The sequence below is a fragment of the Lampris incognitus genome, chromosome 12 (genome assembly GCF_029633865.1).
Source record: "Lampris incognitus isolate fLamInc1 chromosome 12, fLamInc1.hap2, whole genome shotgun sequence".
Classification (NCBI taxonomy): Eukaryota; Metazoa; Chordata; class Actinopteri; order Lampriformes; family Lampridae; genus Lampris; species Lampris incognitus.
Genome location: NC_079222.1, coordinates 56,414,925 through 56,436,429, shown reverse-complemented (window position 1 = coordinate 56,436,429; position 21,505 = coordinate 56,414,925). Strand labels below are relative to the sequence as shown.

Genomic DNA, 21,505 nt, shown 5'->3' with positions numbered 1-21,505 from the left:
TAGACCTTAAGATTTGGGAAGAGTAACAATATCAAAGTGGAAGAAGAAATAACATGACTGATTTGTTTTCAGCTAGCTAATAAAATGAGCTGGCTTTTCTGGATACGACGTACTTAGTGTACTTACTTACTGGAATCATGCAAGCGAACTCGGGCCACTTGTAAATGCTATCCAGCATTTACAAGTGGCCCGAGTTCATTGTAGGGAATGTGTGGTCATTGTAGGGAAGGATGACCAAGATAAAATGAGCTCTGTACACATGGAATTAGACTCATGCAAACCAGTCACCATGAAGAGTAGTCATGCCTAAGGTGCTAAAATCTCTTGTCGTTTTTCAGATATTTTTACTGTCCTGAAAGAGAAGTGTCAACATGTCTACAAGGCGTTACAGGGGTGAGTTCATGTGGGCTGTTAGCCCTTTTTCTGTGATCTCCCCATACTGTAGTAAGTCACTTCAAAAAATGTGATCAACCCATGTTTTAGTAAATCACTTCAACAAGTGTGGGTTAGTTCCAGTGTGCACAATGTCCCTTTTAAATGGGTTTGAATGACAGCCAGGTGATTTTTTTTTTAGTTTGAATGGATCCAAATTTAATTGGCCGCTGAGGCACACATTCCCACCACAGAAGGTCCCATCAGGAAACTGTAGCTTAAACACTTGGTCAGAGCAGCTTAATTTTACAGTGAAACCATGAAAAGTATTTTTAACGTTTGTCTTGGGCTTTTTGTTCCCCAAAAGCAACCTCTCAAGGATAATTTATTACTTTTAACTATCAGCCACTCCTTCACGTACTGTAAACAAAACAGAAAGAAGGGGAAGGAGGGGAGGATTCAAGATGGCGGAGGATGTAGCAGTATCCTTTTGTCATAGAGTCCTTGAAATGTAAAGCTTTTTTAGCAATAATCTAATATTGTTTAACTAGATAACAGTATCAAATACCTTGAAATATAATGTATATTGTAGTACTCAAGACTTTGGAACAAACGAAACAATTGTGTTTGTTAGTATGACGGACCACAAGTACAACCCAACAGCTCTTCGCCAGGTGCATGATGACGGTGATGTAGAAGAAATTTATGTGGATGACGAGACTTCTAAGGACGAAAGAATAAATTGGACTCACACGCCAATCAAAAGTCCGAAACCCAAGAAATTGAAAGCGCAAGGTGGAAACATGAAGATGGATGACAGTACAGCTGCAGCGATTCTCCGTGCAGTGCAAGCTCTGACCTGAAAGATGGATGAACAGACTGAACTTCTGAAAAACTTTGAAAAACGCATTGAAGCCGACACAGTGGCAACTAAAGAGAACAAGGAGGGGATCGCTGTGCTTCGAAAGGAAATTAGTGAGCTGCAGAATGAAAACAAGACGCTAAGGAATTCGTGTGTGGAACAAGCTCGCTACACAAGACGAAGGAATTTGAGGCTGATTGGTTTACCAGAGAAAGATGGAGAAGACACAAGAGAACTTGTCACTGGGATTGACTGTAGATACTGTTCACCGCCTGGGAGCAAAGGGCAGCGCTGCTACCGCTAAGTAACAACACACCGAGGCCAGTGATAGTCCAATCCGGGATGAGAACTGTGCGGGATGACGTCTGGAAGAGATCGAAAGGTGCGAGAGTTTGCAGCGAGATGCACGTACGCTTCAAAGAAGATTTCTCCAAAGAAGATCGGGAGGCTCGTACCAAACTGTGGCCGTTGGTTCGGGATGCAAGGAGAAAGGGGAAGAGAGCTTTCCTGAAGGAAGGTTACGCACTGATCGACAACCGACGAGTAGGCCCTGAATAAATGTTTTTAGGGTGCCTTTGTTCTAAACAGGTATGCTGATATTGTTAGATTGTTCACTTTGTTCAAATGGAAATTAACTAAACCACTCATTCCTGCGCATCGTTAAATATTTTGCGCATTCCTTAAAGGTTAAATAAGTTACTAAAGGTTTTCTTTTATATCGTTAAATACTAGAGGGTTGAAAATAATGTGAAGCGTAAGGCAACTTTTCTTTTTTGTAAGAAGCAAAGGACAAATTGTGTGTTCTTGCAAGAAACTCATTCAGTTGAAACAGACACAAAATTCTGGAAAGGGCAGTGGGGAGACTCCCGTTTTCTTTAGTCATGGGACATCACATTCAGCTGGCCTAATGATATTGTTAAACAGGCTCCCTGGAAGTGTAATTAACCACAAAAGTGATATTAACGGTCATTGGCTCATGCTGGTATTGTAAATTAATGAGGTAAACTATATTTTGTTATGTGTATATGGGTACAACAGAAAAACCCAGAACAAACATTTATTTGCATCCCTGAGTGGGTAAGTTGTTGGAGGAATGGGAAGTGTGTTACACAACTGATAAAATCATAATGGGTCGAGACTTTAATGTGGGTCCTGGTCTCTGGTTTGACCGTCTTCCATCAAGGGGACAGTGTCATAATTATGATAAAATCATAGTTGAATTGGTCACAAAAGCAAGTTTGACTGATTATTGGAGAATGAAAAATCCCACTACTACTCAATATACCTGGTTTAGTGCATCTAATAATGGCCAGTGTTCAAGGATAGATTATTGGTTGATCTCAAATACTTTAGTCAATGAGGTCTCTAAGTGTGAAATCTCTGCTTCACCTCTAACTGATCGTTGTGTAATCTCACTGTCCTTTCTGTTGTGTAGGAATGAGTCTAACCTTAGCTCTATCTGGAAATTCAATAATAACCTTTTGGAAGATGTAGATTTTTGTACAGAAGCCAAACAACTGGTTAAAGAAATTGCTGGACTGGAAATGTCCTCCTTGAGTAAATGGGAGTGGTTCAAATTTAAAGTTAGACAGCTTGCGATTAAAATAAGTAAATGCTCTTCTAAACTTAAAAAGCAGAAACAGCGGGACCTTGTAAGTGATATTAACAGATTATATTGCAAAACTGAATTATCATTGGAGGAGCAAGATAGATTAAACAATCTCCAATCCCAATTGGATAATATATATTTGGAAAAATCAAAAGGGGCATATATTCGTTCAAGAGCTCGATGGATTGAAGAAGGGGAAAAAATTCATCATATTACTTTAGTCTGGAAAAACAAAGACAAACTAAAGAGAAAATTCAAAAGTTGCTTATAAATGGTGTTACTATTGAAAATCAAGACCAAGTAAATGAGGAAATAAGAGCTTTCTATAGTAACCTGTATAAATCCAACTTTTCCGAGGAAAATTGTCTGTTGCTTTTTGAAAAAATTAGAGAATTTAATAAAATGATGGATGATGAATTCAAACAACATATGGAGGATAAGTTTAAGATTGAAGAGTTGGATAGAGCAATTCTGCGGATGTCTACTGGGAAGTCACCAGGACTTGACAGGTTAACTGTGGACTTCTACACTTTTTTTGGAGGGATATGAGAGAACTACGCTATTCTCCCACTATGAAGCAAGGCGTTATCACCCTAATCCCAAAACCCAACAAAGATAAACTTTCATTAGACAATTGGAGACCGATAACCTTATTAGGTAACGATTACAAACTGTTGGCACATGTTTATGCTAATCGATTAAATGAGGGCTCAACACAAATAGTCGATGAATGTCAATCAGCCTTTATAAAAGGTAGAAGTATACATAACCACACCAGGCTCTTACTTGATATGCTTGATTATCGAGACTTAACTGATACAGATAGTTTGTTATGTCTTGGTTTTTATAAGGCGTTTGATACCATCGAACATTCATTTTTACTGGAAGCGCTACACTTTCTGGGTCTTGGAGAAAACTTTTACAATGTAATCAAGATGTTTTACACTGACAGTTCTGTGTCTTTGAACCCTGGAACGAGCCCTAGATTCAAGGTACAACGTGGTATTCATCAGGGGTGCCCAATATCGCCAAAATTATTTATTTTGACCACTCAGTTACTAACAATTCTTGTTAATAACAACCCCGAAATTCAAGGTATTACTATTTTTGACAAATAATTTACAATTAGTCAATTCGCAGATGACACATCCAAAGGTGTTAAGGGCTTTCCAAAGAAAACCCTTAACACAATTTCATTATTCTCTAAGGCATCAGGATTATCCCTTAATATTAAAAAATGTGAATTACTTCCCATTCATTCATGCACAGATTCTCAAATTGCTTCAATTAGAGTTGAGTCTGATGTTAAATATTTAGAAATAAAAATGTCTAAAAATGTCATCAGAAGAGAAGACTTTAATATTTCTAATCACATAACTGATATGAAGAAATCTCTCATTCACTGGCTAACCAGAGAAATCTTACTATTTTTGGTAGAGTCATCTTATCTAAAGCAGAAGGTATCTCCAAATTAATTTATCCGTGTCACTCCCTATATGTTTCTTCCAATAATATTAAAAAGCCAACTCAGTTATATAGTTCTATTCATATAGAAAAATAAAACCCATTGTATCAAAAGATCACAGCTAGTTAGAGAGTATGACAAGGGTGGTATTAAAGCTTTAGAATTTGAATCAATGGTTGGAACTCTTAAGATTAAATGGCTAAAAGCAAAGTCACACAGCAACTTCTATGTGGTTTCACATTCCGAGGTCCTTGTTTAAAAAATGGTGGGCTTGATTTTGTTTTAAAATGTTTAAAATGTTTAAAATTCCGATCAAGTTGTCAAATTTCCATAGACAAATTCTTCAGTTTTGGAAAATGATATTTAGCCATAATTTCTCTCCTCGTGGTTCAACTTTATGGAACAATAGATTGATTACAATAAATAGGAAATCAATATTTAAGAGTAATTGGTATGATGAAGGGATTTTGTTCGTAAGTGATCTTTTGGATTGCAACGTACATGAAATGAAATGAAACATCATTTCCCCCAGCCCACAGCAGTGCAACACAAAGACAAAAACACATCCAAGAACTACAAGAACACACATATGCAAACTAACACATAGATCCAAACTTTAAAAAAAAATCACTGTCCAAGGGAACGAATGCCAGCCAGGATGACTGTCGTAACTGCCGTTTTGCATGGGCTAGCAGTTAGCTTAGCCCGCCCCCCTGCTCCCCCAGCCGATCCAACACCAGCTGTCCCAGCCAGACACCCTCGACACACCTCCTCGCACTCAACATTACGACACCAAAAACACCACAGTCAATGCCAGGCGAGGCTACCGCCAGACCGCCCTCGGTGTTGTCGGAACTGCCAGTCTGCATGGGCTAGCAGTTAGCTTAGCCTGCCCCGCTTCTGCGTCCTGTCAGATTGCCCTCGGTGTTACTTCCTCGGTCGCAGCTCCAGGAAGGGCGGTGGTCCCTGGGCCCACAGGATGCAGCAAACCAATTTATCCCAGCCGATCCAGCACCACCTTTCCCAGCCATCAAACGAAGACAACACTTAAATGCAGACGTGGACAAAGACACTGCATGGACGGTACTGGGTGAGGGCGCTGCAAATGTACATATGCGCCACCATCTTCCCACACCAGTACTGGGTGAGGCTGCTGCAAAGGTGAATTTGCATCGCCATTTTCCCACACCAGAAGCGGGAAACCAAGGACCTGTAACAAAAATAGGCCAGGATTAATGGTGTTCTTATCCTTCAAAATCTGCTTTTTGTGCCTTGGGTTTGACATGGGTTAACAACATTACAGCAAAGATACCTCCAAAAAATTACATCTGTCTGTTCAAATCTACCCTAACTATTGTTTTCCTTAAAATTGTCCCTGATTTTGGTTGCATTGATGGCATTCTCATGGTTGTTATGCTTCAAATCTTTATATTGTCATCTCACTATACATGTATTACAGGATTCCAGGGCTGAAGATCGTAGGAGTGTCTTTTGCCCCAGCACTTCACTTACAACTAGAGAGAAGTTCTGGCCACAGAGACACTGATGTGGGGATGCTACGCAGCATTGTGGACTATGTAAGTTGTTTCCTTTTGCCAGGTAATCAGTAAACTAATAAAACCTTGACATTGAATCATTGTTTTAATATACCAGAGGTTGATCATGTCAACATGTCAACAACCCTTAGTGCTTGTGGCAAGTTGCTAACATGTTTCTGCTCTGTTGCTTTATGATAGCATATGCTAAGTCATTGCTGCTAACAATGCTAAGTCGTTGTTATGCAGTTGCTAAGAGTTGTTTACAATAGGTGGTTGCCAAGTTGCTTCCAGATGACTAAGTGATTGCTGTTAATCAACTCCTCATTTTGGCACACAAACACATGTATGTGTGTAATTTGTGACACTACGGTTCATAGAAATAATAGAATGCAAATCAAGCATTCTTTGAAAGACCCTTATTATCATTCAAGGTCTTATGGTAATGCAGAGAGACTCATCAGGGCTTTACAAAATGAGACTGGGAAAAAAAATGGATGCAGGCAATGTTAGAGTGGTTAATGGGTCAAGATGCTAATGCAAACCAGCAAGAAAATATTTTGTGGGGGGACTTCCAGCCCAGATATTGGATATAGTAGACGTGCGAGGAGTTGCTCCCGAACAAATTACTTTTTTTCACTTGAAAAAGCACTCATTCTTGTTTTATTTTATCCCGCACTTGTCTAATGGAACTACTATGGACCTATGGGGGAAAAACAACTGAAGAAGTTAATTCCTGAGATTTCAAGTGCTACAGGTCTCTCGGAAAGTTTAGGAAACATGGCCGCTGATATGTAACCTTTTTCAGCCTACCTTCTAATCTCTGAACTCAAGAAGCTCAGAACAAGCCTCTCAACTGAACCGCTTTGTCTCCAAGTCAAACTTCACTTGATGCAATTCGTCTTACTTCAGGCAACCATGGGCAAACTCTCACTACCTTGAAGCTTGTCTTACGGATCACAGTGACAGGATAACCTCAATGGAGGCAGCTCTCACTGAGGTAGCAACTGAAAACGCTTGTCTTAAGGCTAAAGTAGATGACTTGGAGAATCACTCTCGGCATCAAAACATCTGTATTGTTGGTGTGCCTGAATATGCCAGACCAACATCCATTAAGTTTGTTTCCGAGCTCCTGATGGAAGTGATGGGCGATGGCATTGTCGAGACGCCCCCGGAGCTATACAGAGTGCACAGGTCTCTGCACCCAAAACCTACACCAAACAAGCGGCCAAGGGTGATAATAGTCCACTTCCATTGATTCCAGGATAAGGAGTGAGGCAGCTCTCACTGAGGTAGCAACTGAAAACGTATACCTTAATTCAAAAAAATAGTAGGTTTTAAATATTTGCACATCTCCAAAAGAAGCTCTTATGAAGTCCAAAAAGAAACCAATGCTGAATAACGATGAATGACGCAAACCTGATAAAGATTCAGTGGGGGAAGTCAGGAGGCAGCAGCTCTCACGAAATAAGGTTCCTTACCTTACTTCATCTGCCAAGGTGGTTGGCTGGTCTCCGGGGTTGGTCCACAATGGTGCAGGCAGGAGTTGTTCATCCAGGCTCATAGCACCAACTGTTGAAGAAACTTTACAGAAGAATTTTCACAGGCAGCAATTTCAGAGGTTAAGTAATTTATTCAATATGTGTAAGGGAAACAGCTTGTCAGGATAACTGCTTCCAATAAGTAAAGGCAAGAGGAAGAGTACTTATAAGCAAAACTAGATGACCTACGCCGATGAATATGCCATTATAGGCTTACAGAAGAAGAAGATTTAGAACTGTCAGGATACTTCTGATGCAAAACTTCAGGCATCAGGGGACCGTGGCACCAGTCCTCCAGGGACAGCACAGCCCTGAAGAAATATTTTCTTCCACAACTACCAAAAAATGTGGTGCTGTTTCTCCAATAGGTGGCGATATAGCATCTTTCAACATTTAAACAACCATAACTTGATCACTGTAATTATAGAATCAAAATTCCCTTTGACATTGGGAAAATTCTTGTGAGTGCATCTATTTGATCCAGTCTGTCAAATTTGGCAGACAGCCTTGTACCATGGCACAAAAAAAAAATAATAGCCCATTTCACATTTTGGCAAATATCTTTGAGTCATAGAAAAAAAGTCCTTCTCTACCTTGAATTCCATGGATCTAGTTGCATCTAACTACAAACCATGACTATTTCCATGTGACAAGATTATCTGTAATTTTGAATTTATTTCCAAAACTGCTTTTTATTTGCTTTGTGCCAGGGGGGCATTGTCATGCTGAAACAGGAAAGGATCTTCCCCAAACTATTGCCACAAAGCTTGCAAGCACACAATTCTCTAGAATGTCGTTGTATGCTGTGGCATTAACATTTCCCTTCACTGAAACTAAGGGGCCTAGCCCAAAACAGGAACAACAGACCGTTATTCCTCCTCCACTAAACTTTAGCATTGACACTCTGCATTAGGCATGTAGTGTCCTAGCATCCACCAAACCCTGATCCATCTGTCAGACTGTGTGATCCATCACTCCAGAGAATAAACATCCACTGCTCCAGAGTCCACTTCCACTAAAAACTAAAGAAAGGCCAGACCGACTCTGATGAAAGGACGATGTTCTTTGCTTTAGGAACTGATCTGGCTTGCATGGTCAACCTAATGTGGTGTCACTACTAAATTACAGTCCCAACATTTGTAGTGTTAAAAAGTTTGTGTTCAGAGTTTGAGCTTGACGTATTTTGCATTAGGTGAACATGTGCTGCAAGCTGGTCTATTTGTGTAGTCTCCTGTTCACAAAGTCATGCGCCTGTGATGAACCAGAGCCTTGACTTCCTGATTCTCATGAGGAGATTAAATGCATTTTGTAAAACCACTTGGGTTTATGTCTATCTTCTGTTTCGCAGTGTTTGGAGAGACAAATAGGTCTTACTCTTGCTCGTTACCTGGAAAAAGAGGAGCGCTTCTTACCGCCACCCAGGTACGACACCTGTTTTTCTTGTTGCCACCTTCCACAACCAAACAAGTAAAAGTGATTAAATTGAACTGAGTTTTTCATTTCTAGCTATAGCATTACAGTGCTTTGCATCATGGTTAACTTTCCGCTCCCCAGTATCAGAGTGGTTGTGACCATCCGACAGACAGAGGAGGAGATCCAGAAGGCGGCATCTTGTATCCGTGAAGCAGCTCTGGCTATTCTCAAATAATGATGTGATTGTTCCCAGTCCCCACCAGATCAGAACTCTAGCGCTGTTGCAGCTGGAACTTGGTAGGACACCACTGGCATGTGAAGATCCATGCACACAAATCAGGCATTCATCCACAGACTGGGAATATAGTTATTTGTTTATTTGCTAATTAACTTGAGTTTTATGACTCAGCCTTGTGGTTGTATAACTGAACATTTTGCCTTATTTTGTATATCAGGTGTTGTATTGTCACATGTGTATTCTACTGTCATCTGTAATTGTAATGGTATTACCTTGGATGGTGCTCACTCCGTGCAGTGAGGTTTTTTTTAACACTTTTGTCCAATGTGCCTTGAAAAATAAAGATGCTACGAGGAGTTGTTGGCAGTTATTTTGTTTATTTATTTGTTTGTTTGTTTATTGGACTTTGCGCACCCCTGTGGAAAAAAGGCGGTAGTGTTTCGCAGAGTGACTTCATGGTCACAAAGATGTACTTTCACTCTGGTAGCTCGGCATTTGTCTTGAAGAAAAGAGTGGTAGATGTTTAGGGAAACAGCTGCTGGCCAGATATACAGTGATGAGGTAATGTGTCTGTAATTGTGGCTATGTAACCTGTCTGTGCCGTAAATCATTCCCCCATTTCACGGGGATCTGACTTGGACACAAGCTTTTGGAACTGTTGCAGTCCGATGTCTAATTTTCTCACTCATGCAGACCTGCCAACTTCTACACACGCTGCATAGTAGCGAGGCATGTTGCCTCTAATCCAGAAAATATGCCAAATAAACAGTCTGGCTTTCAGAATTTTATTTAACTAATGGAGGAAAATAAAAGTGCAGACGTATCAGTTGAGACATGAAACTAGCATGACTGACAAGCACGGTGGCGCAGTGGTTAGCGCTGTCACCTCACAGCAAGAAGGTCCTGGGTTGAACCCTGGGGTTGTCCAACCTTGGGGGCCATCTCAGGTCTTCCTCTGTGTGGAGTTTGCATGTTGGGTTTTCTCCGGGTGCTCCGGTTTCCCCCACCATCAAAAAGACATGCATGTTAGAGTTAATACTGCTGTCTGGGCCCCTGGCCGAGGCCTGGCAAGACAACTGGAGTTGGTCCCCGGGTGCTGCACGGCGGCTGCCCACAGCTCCTAGCTACACAGCTAGGATGGTTAAATGCAGAGAAGAATTTCCCCACGGGGATCAATAAAAGTAGTAAAAAAAGAAAAGAAAAAAAGAGCATGTAACGTCATCCTCACACACACACACACACATCCTCACACACACAACTAGTGTGGTGTGTGTGTGTGTGTGTGTGTGTGTGTCCTGAACGTCCAGCAGCTGTCTGACACTGCAGTGCTGAATAATGTGTTAGAAATGGAGAGTTATGCTGAATAAAACACAAGAGCTGGTGTTTCAACTGTTAGATGATGTGTTGGCAGCAGTTGGCGAGCGGCGCTGTAGCTCGCGTGATGAAGCCCTCTGCAGAACACATGCATGTGCAGGCTAGCTAAACCGTTAGCCTCTCACTAACGTGGTCCTCACTCAGTAGGTTGTACGATGGTTTGTTGTGTTAGGGGCTGATAGAAAGTGCTGTAACGAACATGCAGTGACGGCTGTTTTCTTGCAGCAGAAGTCATGGTAGGACATGAGGAGCAGTGTGGTGGTCTCTGACACTCAGGTGAAAAAAGGTTGTACACCTTAAAAAGGCGCCTTCACAGTTGTCATAATTGTGTTTCTGTCACAGTCCGGCCGAACTAGCCTGCTACTTGGCGTGCACGTGATGTCAAGGGAGAGAGGCGATTGCTTTGATGGCCAGCTGGTGTACCGGGGTGAAGGGGGGGGGGGGGTCAGCAGGTGTCAAGGGCGATTGCTTGATGTCAAGGGAGAGAGGCTGTGACAGTACCCACCCTCCGAGGGGCGCCACCGGGCGACCTACCAGGCCCGTCAGGGTGCATCCTGTGGAAGTCCCGGATGAGGTTCGCGTCCAGGACCAGACGACGAGGGACCCAACACCTCTCCTCCGGGCCATATCCCTCCCAGTCAACGAGATACTGCAGGCCGCGACCGCGGCGACGAGAGTCCAGGAGATGACGAACAGTGTAAGCAGGATGATCGTTGATCATACGATGAGGTGGGGGCGGGGGGGCCGGGGGAACTAGAGGGCTGGTAGAGACAGGTTTGAGGCAGGACACATGGAAGGAAGGGTGAACCCGGAGAGTGCGGGGCAGCTTCAGACGGACCACAGAGGGGTTAATGACTTTGACAATGGGAAAGGGACCAATATACCTGGGGGACAGTTTTTTAGCGTCCGACTTCAAGGGTAGATCCTTGGTAGAGAGCCATACCTGGTCACCGGGGGAGTAGTCCGGAGCAGGGGTGCGATGACGATCCGCCAAGCGCTGGTAACGGCCGGAGGCCCTGAGCAGTGCAGCACGGTCTCGCCGCCAGGTCCGACGGTACCGACGGACATGGGCCTGGACAGACGGAACCAGAATGTCTACCTCTTGAGAAGGAAAAAGGGGGGGCTGATAGCCATAAAGGCATTGAAAAGGGGACAACCCAGTAGCAGACGATGACAGGGTGTTATGGGCATATTCTACCCAGGGGAGTTGTGAAGACCAAGAGGATGGGTTGGCAGACACCAGACAGTGGAGAACAGTCTCCAATGCCTGGTTGGCCCTCTCGGCCTGGCCGTTGGTCTGAGGATGGAACCCCGATGACAGGCTGACGGTGGCACCGATGGCAGAGCAGAAAGCCTTCCAGACAGCAGAAGTGAACTGGGGGCCACGGTCAGACACTATAGGACCGTGGACCCGGAAAACCTCCCTGACCAGCAGATCCGCAGTCTCTCGGGCCGAAGGCAGTTTAGTCAAGGGCAAAAAGTGAACAAATTTACTGAAGCGATCAACAACAGACCAGAGACGAAATCCAAGGACAGATGCGACCAGGGACGGTGTGGAACAGGCAGGGGGCGCAGCAGACCGGCACTGGCCCGAGTGGAGGACTTATTCTGGGCACAAACAGGACAGGCAGAAACAAAAGACCCAGTATCCTCCGTCATGGAAGGCCACCAGAACCGCCTACGGAGGAAGGCTAGGGTACGGGTTACTCCAGGATGGCAGGTAAGTTTGGAAGAGTGAGCCCACTGCAACACACTAGATCTAACAGCGTCTGGAACAAACAAGCGCCTCGGGGGACCGTTACCTGGGTCAGGCTGAGTCTGTTGTGCTGCCATGACCTCCCTTTCAATGTTCCAGGAGACAGCCGCAGCCGCAACCACACAGGTAGAGGGAACGATGGTGTCAGGTTGGAGCTTGGGCTCAGACTCCTCCCCATGCACACGAGACAGAGCATCGGGCTTGGCATTCCTGGAGCCAGGTCTGTACGCCAAAGAAAAATTAAAACAACCAAAAAAGAGCGCCCACCTGGCTTGGCGCGCGGTGAGTCGCTTTGCTGACTGGCTGTATTCCAGGTTCTTATGGTCAGTCCACACTATAAAAGGAAGCTCAGACCCCTCCAGAAAATGTCGCCATTCCTCCAGTGCCAATTTCACCGCCAGGAGCTTACGATTCCCCACATCATAGTTCCTTTCAGCTGGGGAGAGACGGCGAGACAGGAAGGCACAGGGGTGTGTCTTGCCTTCCTCACTGGAGCGCTGAGAAAGGACCGCCCCCACCCCAATCTCAGAGGCGTCCACTTCTACAACGAACTGCTTGGTTGGGTCTGGCTGGATGAGGGTAGGAGCTGTGGTGAAGCGGTGCTTGAGGGCTTGGAAAGCTGCCTCTGCTACAGGGGTCCACAGGAACTGTCTGGAGGTGGAGGAAAGAGCGGTTAGTGGGGCCGCAACGTGGCTGTAATTGCGGATGAACCGTCTGTAGAAGTTGGCAAAACCGAGGAACCTCTGAAGCTGCTTACGGCTGGTCGGGCTTGGCCACTCAAGAACCGCTCTGACCTTGGCGGGGTCCATTCTCACCTGCCCATCGGCCACGATGTAGCCCAGGAAGGTGACTGAAGGGGCATGGAATTCGCACTTCTCTGCTTTTATGAAAAGGCGGTTCTCCAGAAGCAGTTGAAGGACTTGGCGGACGTGCATGCACGTCCGCCAGGTATCTGGAAAAAAATCGGGATATCATCCAGGTAAACAAAAACGAAACGATCCAACATGTCACGTAGGACGTCATTGACCAGACTCTGGAAGACAGCTGGGGCATTCGTGAGACCAAACGGCATCACCAGATATTCAAAATGCCCCAGGGGGGTGTTGAAGGCAGTCTTCCATTCATCTCCGTCTCGAACCCGGACCAGGTGGTAAGCATTGCGGAGGTCTAGTTTAGTGAACACTGTGGCTCCCTGGAGAGAATCAAAAGCAGAAGTCATGAGGGGCAGAGGATACTTATTCTTGACTGTGATGTTATTGAGGCCTCTATAGTCAATACACGGCCGGAGGGTCTTGTCCTTCTCGGCCACAAAAAAGAACCCCGCACCAAGGGGTGACGATGAAGGGCGAATAAGACCAGCAGCCAAGGAGTCCTTGATGTACCTCTCCATGGACTCCCACTCAGGCTTGGAGAGGCTATATAGGCGGCTACTGGGGAGGGGAGCGCCCGGCAGCAGGTCAATAGCGCAATCATAGGGGCGATGAGGAAGAAGGGAGAGAGCTTGCTGCTTGTTGAACACGGCTTGGAGGTCATGGTACTCTGGAGGCACCAGTGACAGGTCAGAGGTCTCAGAGCTTGACACCTGACAGGGGACAGACTGAGGCAGAGCAGACTGGAGGCATATGGCATGACAGACGGGACTCCAGCTTGAAATTCTGGCCGATGACCAATCAATATGGGGACTATGCTTAACCAGCCAGGGATGACCAAGTATAATGGGAACAAAGGGAGAATTGATAACAAAAAAAAACTTAACTCCTCTTGATGGTTTCCTGACAACAGGAGGCGCACAGGCTCGGTCTTAGAGGTTATCCGGGCCAGGAGACGTCCATCCAGGGCATTAGCTTCAAGAGGCTGGTCCAGACTCACAGTGGCAAGACCTAGCTGCTTCACAACACTTGCATCCAAAAAGCTTTCATCAGCTCCAGAGTCAATTAAAGCCAAAAGTTTAGTGGACTGACCTTTAAAACTGATGGTAGCTTGCAACTGGGTACGTGGACAAGGAGACAGAGGGCAGACAGTTGGGCTCACGAGGATCCCCCCCCCTCCCTCGTGAGCCTGCTAGTTTGACGAAACGGTGAGGGCAGGAGGCGAGAAAGTGACCAGGTTGACCACAATACAAGCAGCTGTTCTTGGTGATGTGGTGTTGACGCTCCTCCGGGTTGAGCCGGAAGCGGCCGAGTTGCATCGGCTCCGAAGCTGGGGAAGAATCACGCCTCGGGCTTTCTCGGAGGATGTCAGCCTCAGGCGAGCGAGCTCGGCCCCCAGAGTTTGGAGGTGTGGCCCGTGGAAAGTTGTTGTGACCAGGAAAGCGGCGCGTCCTCTCTCGCCTCTGCTCCCGGAGACGGTTGTCCACACGAATGGCCAGGGTAACCAATTCCTCCAACCCTCCAGGCTCGGGGTAGGAAACCAATTCGTCCTTTATGGATTCGATTAGACCGTTGGAAAACCCGGCCTGGAGGGACTTGTTGTTCCATCCGCTCTCCGCTGATAGCGTACGGAACTCAACTGAGTAGTCGGCGACGCTGCGGGAACCCTGGCGGAGAGAGATCAGTCTTTTTGAAGCGTCCTTTCCCCATACGGGATTATCAAAAACCTGGCGAAAAGCAGTGGTGAACTCAGCATAGGATGAGGAAGTGGAGGCCTGCATTTCCCACACCGCAGTAGCCCAATCCAGAGCGCTTCCCCGGAGAAGACCCATGATGTAAGCGACTTTGGCTCCATCCGTGGAATATGACTGGGGCTGCTGGTTAAACACAATCTCACACTGCATCAAAAAAGGGCGACAAAGTCCAAAATCTCCATCATACTTATCGGGCGGGGCAACATGCAGTGGCTTTGTGCATATGGTAACGAGGGACTGTCACGTATCTGGAAAGAACCCAAAAGCAGACGGGACAACCAGGTAAGGGAAGAAATCAAGTCTTTATTGAAGTGACCGATCTCAGGGGGGAGCAGGAGTTGGCTCAGTGACAGGTAGACTGGCAGGCAGAAGTCCATGAATTGTGACGTTCCAGCGAGGACTGGTCCACAGTGGAGGCTTTTTAAGGGTGATGGCGATTGCTTTGATGTCAAGGGAGAGAGGCGATTGTTTTGATGGCCAGCTGGTGTACCGAGGGGAAGGGGGGGGTCAGCAGGTGTCAAGGGCGACTGCTTTGATGTCAAGGGAGAGAGGGCGATTGCTTTGATGTCAAGGGAGAGGGGGCGATTGCTTTGATGTCAAGGGAGAGAGGCTGTGACCAGCTGGTGTACCGGGGTGAAGGGGGGGTCAGCAGGTGTCAAGGGCGATTGCTTTGATGTCAAGGGAGAGGGGGCGATTGCTTTGATGTCAAGGGAGAGAGGCTGTGACACCTGGTTGATGGACAGATAAGACAGCCCACAAACAGCTCCTGCTCTACCACACCTGCTGTCACCCTCCTCTTCAGCCATGGCTTTTTAAGCCATGCCAGGAGCTACACTCCTTGCTAGATTGTTGTGTTGCTCGGAGAGAGATCTTGCTCATGCCTACTACTTTTGGACTCCTGATTTTTGACCCACGCCTGTTTCTGGATTGTGTTTTCGCGTATTGTCTTGGACACTTTGCCCTGCCTTGTCTCTTGTCGCCAATCTCTGCCTGTTTAGCCACGTGAGTCTGCCTGATCCCTGCCGGTACCTGTGCTGTGTTCCCTTGCTCACCCGTGTACCGAATTCTGCCTGTTGTGACCTTTTGGATATCTGCCTGATCCCTGCCTGTACCATTGCTAAGGATTTTTGACACTTTGAGTTTGTCTTTTACTATCTCATCGGTGCCTTGATTCCATGTTTTGCTCTCCTGATTTTAAAGACACTGAAACCTATTTTGTGTCCCTGAGTCTGCTTTTGGGTCCGCACTCTTTACCCGGCCGCACCGGCCCTGACAGTACAATCTAGCCAACATGGACCCAGCGGACTTGGAACATGTGAGGGCTGCTGTGGAGAAACAGGGGACATTGCTGGGCACTCACCAACAGGAGCTCTACCAGGTGAATCACAACCTTCTGAGATTTTCTGAGGGTCTTAACACCCTCTCTGCCCAGGTGCAACAGCTACTGGCTAACACCCCTCAGGGCCCTGCTCAACCAAGCCCGTCCCCACAAGCCCCTTCCCCTTCTCCTTTCAGAGAACCAAGACTCCCTGCTCCCCAGCCATATGATGGTGGTCCAGGTACCTGTCGGTTTTGTCTCTCCTAATGCTCTCTATCTCTGGAACTCCAGTCTCTCGCTTTTCCAACAGAGCGCTCCCGTGTCATCACGCTCCTCACGGGTAGGGCTCGAGAGTGGGGAAACTGCCTTGTGGGATTCCAACGCCGCGTGCTGCTCAAGCTACCAGGAGTTCACTGAAATGAAGAGGGTTTTCCGCTGCTCCTTTTCCGGCAGAGAGGCAGCAAGAGAGATCATGGGACTTCACCAAGGCATACGGTCAGTGTACGATTATGCCATTGAATTTCGTACACTAGCAGCTTCTTGTAACTGGAATGATGATCCCCTGTTTGAGGCTTTTTTGAATGGTTTATCTGATTCCGTCAAAGACGAATTGGTGTCAAGAGAACTACCCACTAACCTGTCTGGTCTAATGGACTTGGCTGGTAGAATCGATGCCCGCATCAGGCAGAGGATGTGGAGAAGACCCAAGCCCCCCCCCCCCCAGACTGGGCCTGTTACCTCCTCCGTTGCCCAATGTCCCACTTCCCGAACCCATGCAGGTGGATCGAGCTCGAGTCACCCCTGAGGAACGCCAACGCCGACGAGACATGAAGGCATGCTTCTATTGTGGGAAGGTGGGTCATTTTTGCCAGTCATGCCCTTTAAAAGGAGGGGCCCACCAGTGAGATTGGGGAGCCTGGTGGGTACGGTCCAGAATCACTCCCCTATCCAGCGTTCCTATCTGCCAGTTGTGCTTTGTCATGGAAACCAGTCTCATGCTCTTCATGCCCTCATTGACTCAGGTGCAGACAGGAACTTGATATGCTCCGCCACTGCTAAAAACCTTGGAATTCCTCTTGTAGCCCTTGATCAGCCCCTCACTGTTCAGACCCTTGATGGCAGTTGTTTGAGCTCGATCATCCACAGAACAGCTCCCGTCTCACTACGAATTTCAGGTAACCACTCTGAAGTAATATTCTTCCACGTCATAGAGAGGCCCCATGTTCCCATTGTTCTTGGACTCCCCTGGCTGTCCATACATAATCCCAACGTTAACTGGTCCATTTTGGGATGGAGCCCCTTTTGTTTGTCCTCATGCCTCAAGTCTGCCTCCACGCCTGTCTCTCCCTCCCCAGACATTGAGGAGTTTCCTGACTTATCTAATGTGCCCCAGGGGTATTTGGCCTCAAGCCTGTGTTCAGTAAATCTCGTGCTGTGTCTCTACCCCCTCATAGGCCATATGACTACACCATAGAGCTTCTCCCTGGTACCTCTCCACCTAAGGGCAGACTCTATTCCCTCTGTCCTTCAGAAAGAGAAGTCATGAACAAGTATATTTCCGACTCCCTAGCCGCTGGAATCATCCGGCCATCCTCATCTCCTGCAGGTGCTGGCTTCTTTTTCGTGGGGAAGAAGGATGGATCTCTGCGGCCCTGTATCGATTACAGGACCTTAAATGACATCACCGTCAAGAATCGGTATCCTTTACCTCTTATGTCAACTGCTTTTGAATTGCTCCAGGGAGCCCGTTTTTTCACCAAGCTCGACCTTAGAAATGCCTTCCATCTTGTGAAGATCAGGAAGGGGGATGAATGGAAAACTGCCTTCAACATCCCTACAGGCCACTATGAATATCTCGTGGTCCCATTCGGTTTGACCAATGCTCCAGGTGTCTTCCAAGCCCTGGTCAATGACGTTCTATGAGATTTTTTGAATGTTTTTGTTTTTGTGTATCTTGATGATATTTTAATTTTCTCTCACTCTCTTGAAGCTCACAGACTCCATGTCAGGCAGATTCTCCAGCGGCTGCTGGAGAACAAACTTTTTGTCAAAGCAGAGAAATGTGACTTTCACAAGGACTCTGTATCCTTTTTGGGCTTTATTATCTCTCCCTCCCAGATCGAGATGGACCCCTTGAAACTGAAGGCAGTGCTTGACTGGCCCACCCCTTCCTCGAGGCGGGCACTCCAGCAGTTCCTGGGGTTCGCGAACTTTTACAGGCGGTTTATCAGGGACTACAGTTCCGTGGTTGGCCCGCTCACCGCACTCACCTCAACTAAGACCCCTTTCCGTTGGAATAAAGGAGCAGAGAGAACCTTTGCTGATCTCAAACACAGATTCACCTCCGCCCCGATACTCACCATCCCTGACCCTTCTCGCCAGTTTGTCATTGAAGTTGATGCTTCGGAGTCAGGGGTAGGGGCCATCCTGTCACAGAGATCAGCCACTGATAATAAACTGCACCCTTGCTCTTACTTCTCCCACCGTCTCTCTCCAGCAGAGGGGAACTATGACATAGGTGACCGGGAGCTGCTGGCAGTCAAACTGGCTCTGGAGGAGTGGAGGCATTGGCTGGAGGGGGCTGACCCTCCTTTTCTTGTGTGGACAGACCACAAGAACCTGGAATACCTCCGGACGGCCAAGCGGCTAAATGCTCGGCAAGCCAGATGGTCGCTCTTTTTTTCACGTTTCAATTTTTCTCTCTCATATCGCCCTGGATCCAGAAATACCAAACCAGATGCCCTCTCAAGGCAATTTTCCTCAGCTCAGGACCCTCACCCCCCGGAGACTATCATCCCTCCTCGATGCCTGGTGGTAGCAGCGCTGCTGAGGATTGAGGCCCTGGTCCAGGAGGCTCGGGGTCAGGAACCCGGACCAGGTAATGATCCAGCTAACTGCCTCTTTGTGCCCCTCTCACTTCGCCCCCAAGTGTTGAAATGGGGCCACAGCTCCAGTATCGCCTGCCACCCTGGGGCAACCCGAACCATGGCTTTAATCAAGCAGCGCTTTTGGTGGCCATCCATCCATAAAGAGGGATATTCAGACATTTGTGGCAGCCTGTGATGTCTGCACTAGGAACAAGTCAGGTAGCAGGCCTCCGACAGGTCTCCTAAGGCCCATCCCCGTTCCTCACCGCCCCTGGTCACACATTGCCATGGATTTTGTAACGGGCCTCCCAAAGTCGGATGGCAACACATGCATTTTGACTGTGGTGGACCGCTTCTCTAAAGCTGCTCATGTCATCCCCTTACCTCAATTACCCTCTGACAAGCAAACTGCTGAATTGTTGGTACTTCATGTTTTCCGTCTGCATGGTCTCCCCTGTAACATTGTATCTGATCGTGGACCACAGTTCTCTGCTCGGTTCTGGAAGGCCTTCTGCAAACTAATCGGTGCCTCTCCTAGCTTGTCTTCAGGTTTCCACCCCCAGACAAATGGAAAGACTGAGCGGGCAAACCAGAAGCTGGAGGTAGCTCTCATGTACATGACATCCCAGGACCCTACATCTTGGAGCAAGACTCTTCCCTGGGTGGAGTATGCCCACAACCGCTGCGGGAGAACCTGGTCTCAGGACAGGACCCAGCTCTTGCGTTCGATTGATGCCTTCAAGAAACAGGCGAATAGGCATCGCTGTGCAGCTCCAGTGTACAAGGTGGGCCAGAGAGTAATGCTCTCTTCACACAATCTACCTCTCAAGTCCCCATGCCGCAAGCTGAATGCCAGATTCATTGGACCATTCACCAACTCCAAGGTTATCAACCCCTGTTCGGTCCAACTTACCTTGCCTCTGACCATGCGTCGTATTAATCTTACCTTCCATGTTTCTCAAGTTAAACCCCTTGTCTTGAGTCCCCTATCCCCACCCCCAAGACCCCCTCCCCCTCCCAGGATTGTTGATGGTGGCGAGGTGTTTTCGGTGAGAAGGCTCCTGAAGGCCCGGCGGTGAGGCAGGGGATTCGAGTACCTGGTCGACTGGAAGGGTTACGGCCCAGAGGAGCGCTGCTGGGTTCCTGCCAGGTTCATTGTGGACCGCACCCTGATCTCCGACTTTCACCGACAGCACCCTGAGATCGCAGCTGGGACGCCTAGTGGCGTCCGTAGGAGAAGGGGTGCTGTCACAGTCTGGCAGAACTAGCCTGCTACATGGCGTGCACATAACGCTCCGTGCACGCCAGGCCAGGTTTTCCCTTCTGCCCTGCCTCCTGGTTGATGGACAGATAAGACAGCCCACAAACAGTTCCTGCTCTACCACACCTGCTGCCACTCTCCTCGTCAGCCATGGCTTTTTAAGCCATGCCAGGAGCTACACTCCTTGCTAGATTGTTGCGTCGCTCGCAGAGAGATCTTGCTCATGCCTGCTACTTTTGGACTCCTGATTTTTGACCCACGCCTGTTTCTGGATTGTGTTTTTGCCTATTGTCTTGGACACTTTGCCCTGCCTTGTCTCTTGTCGCCAATCTCTGCCTGTTTAGCCACGTGAGTCTGCCTGATCCCTGCCGGTACCTGTGCTGTGTTCCCTTGCTCACCCGTGTACCAAACTCTGCCTGTTTTGACCTTTTGGATATCTGCCTGATCCCTGCCTGTACCATTGCTAAGGATTTTTGACATTTGAGTTTGTCTTTTACTACCTACCTCATCGGTGCCTTGATTCCATGTTTTGCTCTCCTGATGTTAAAGAAACCGAAACCTATTTTGTGTCCCTGAGTCTGCTTTTGGGTCTGTAGTTTTTACCGGGCCACACCGGCCCTGGCAGTTTCCACGCACAAATTCAAACGTGTGCACAGCTTGTAAATACAGATGTCAACATCAGCTTGTACTACTACTACTGCTTTCGGCTGCTCCTATTAGGGGTCGCCACAGCGGATCATCCCTTTCCATTTCTTCCTGTCTTCTGCATCTTTCTCTGTCACGCCAGCCACCTGCATGTCCTCCCTCACCACATCCATAAACCTCCTCTTTGGCCTTCCTCTTCTCCTCTTCCCTGGCACCTCCATATTCAGCATCCTTCTCCCAATATACCCAGCATCTGTCCCCCACACGTGTCCAAACCACCTCAATCTTGCCTCTCTTGCTTTGTCTCCAAACCGTCCAACCTGAGCTGTCCCTCTAATATACTCGTTCCTAATCCTGTCCTTCTTCGTCACTCCCAATGAAAATCTTAGCATCTTCAACTCTTCCACCTCCAGCTCCGCCTCCTGTCTTTTCATCAGTGCCACTGTCTCCAAACCATACAACATAGCTGGTCTCACTACCATCCTGTAAACCTTCCCTTTAACTCTTGCTGGTACCCTTCTGTCACAAATCACTCCTGACACTCTTCTCCACCCACTCCTCCCTGCCTGCACTCTCTTCTTCACCTCTCTCCTGCACTCCCCGTTACGTTGGACAGTTGACCCCAA

General features: G+C 47.3%; 1 protein-coding gene across 1 annotated transcript in view; it reads left to right on the top strand.

Moving 5' to 3' along the window:
• Positions 1–9,399, top strand: part of sptlc1 (serine palmitoyltransferase, long chain base subunit 1) — a 113,422-nt gene extending 104,023 nt beyond the window's left edge. The window contains exons 12-15 of the mRNA XM_056290742.1: positions 339–393; positions 5,768–5,885; positions 8,733–8,806; positions 8,939–9,399. Of these exons, the coding sequence (XP_056146717.1) occupies positions 339–393; positions 5,768–5,885; positions 8,733–8,806; positions 8,939–9,032 (341 nt within the window). The 3' untranslated portion in view covers positions 9,033–9,399. The remainder of the gene's footprint in view (positions 1–338; positions 394–5,767; positions 5,886–8,732; positions 8,807–8,938) is intronic.
• The last annotated feature ends 12,106 nt before the right edge of the window (positions 9,400–21,505 follow it).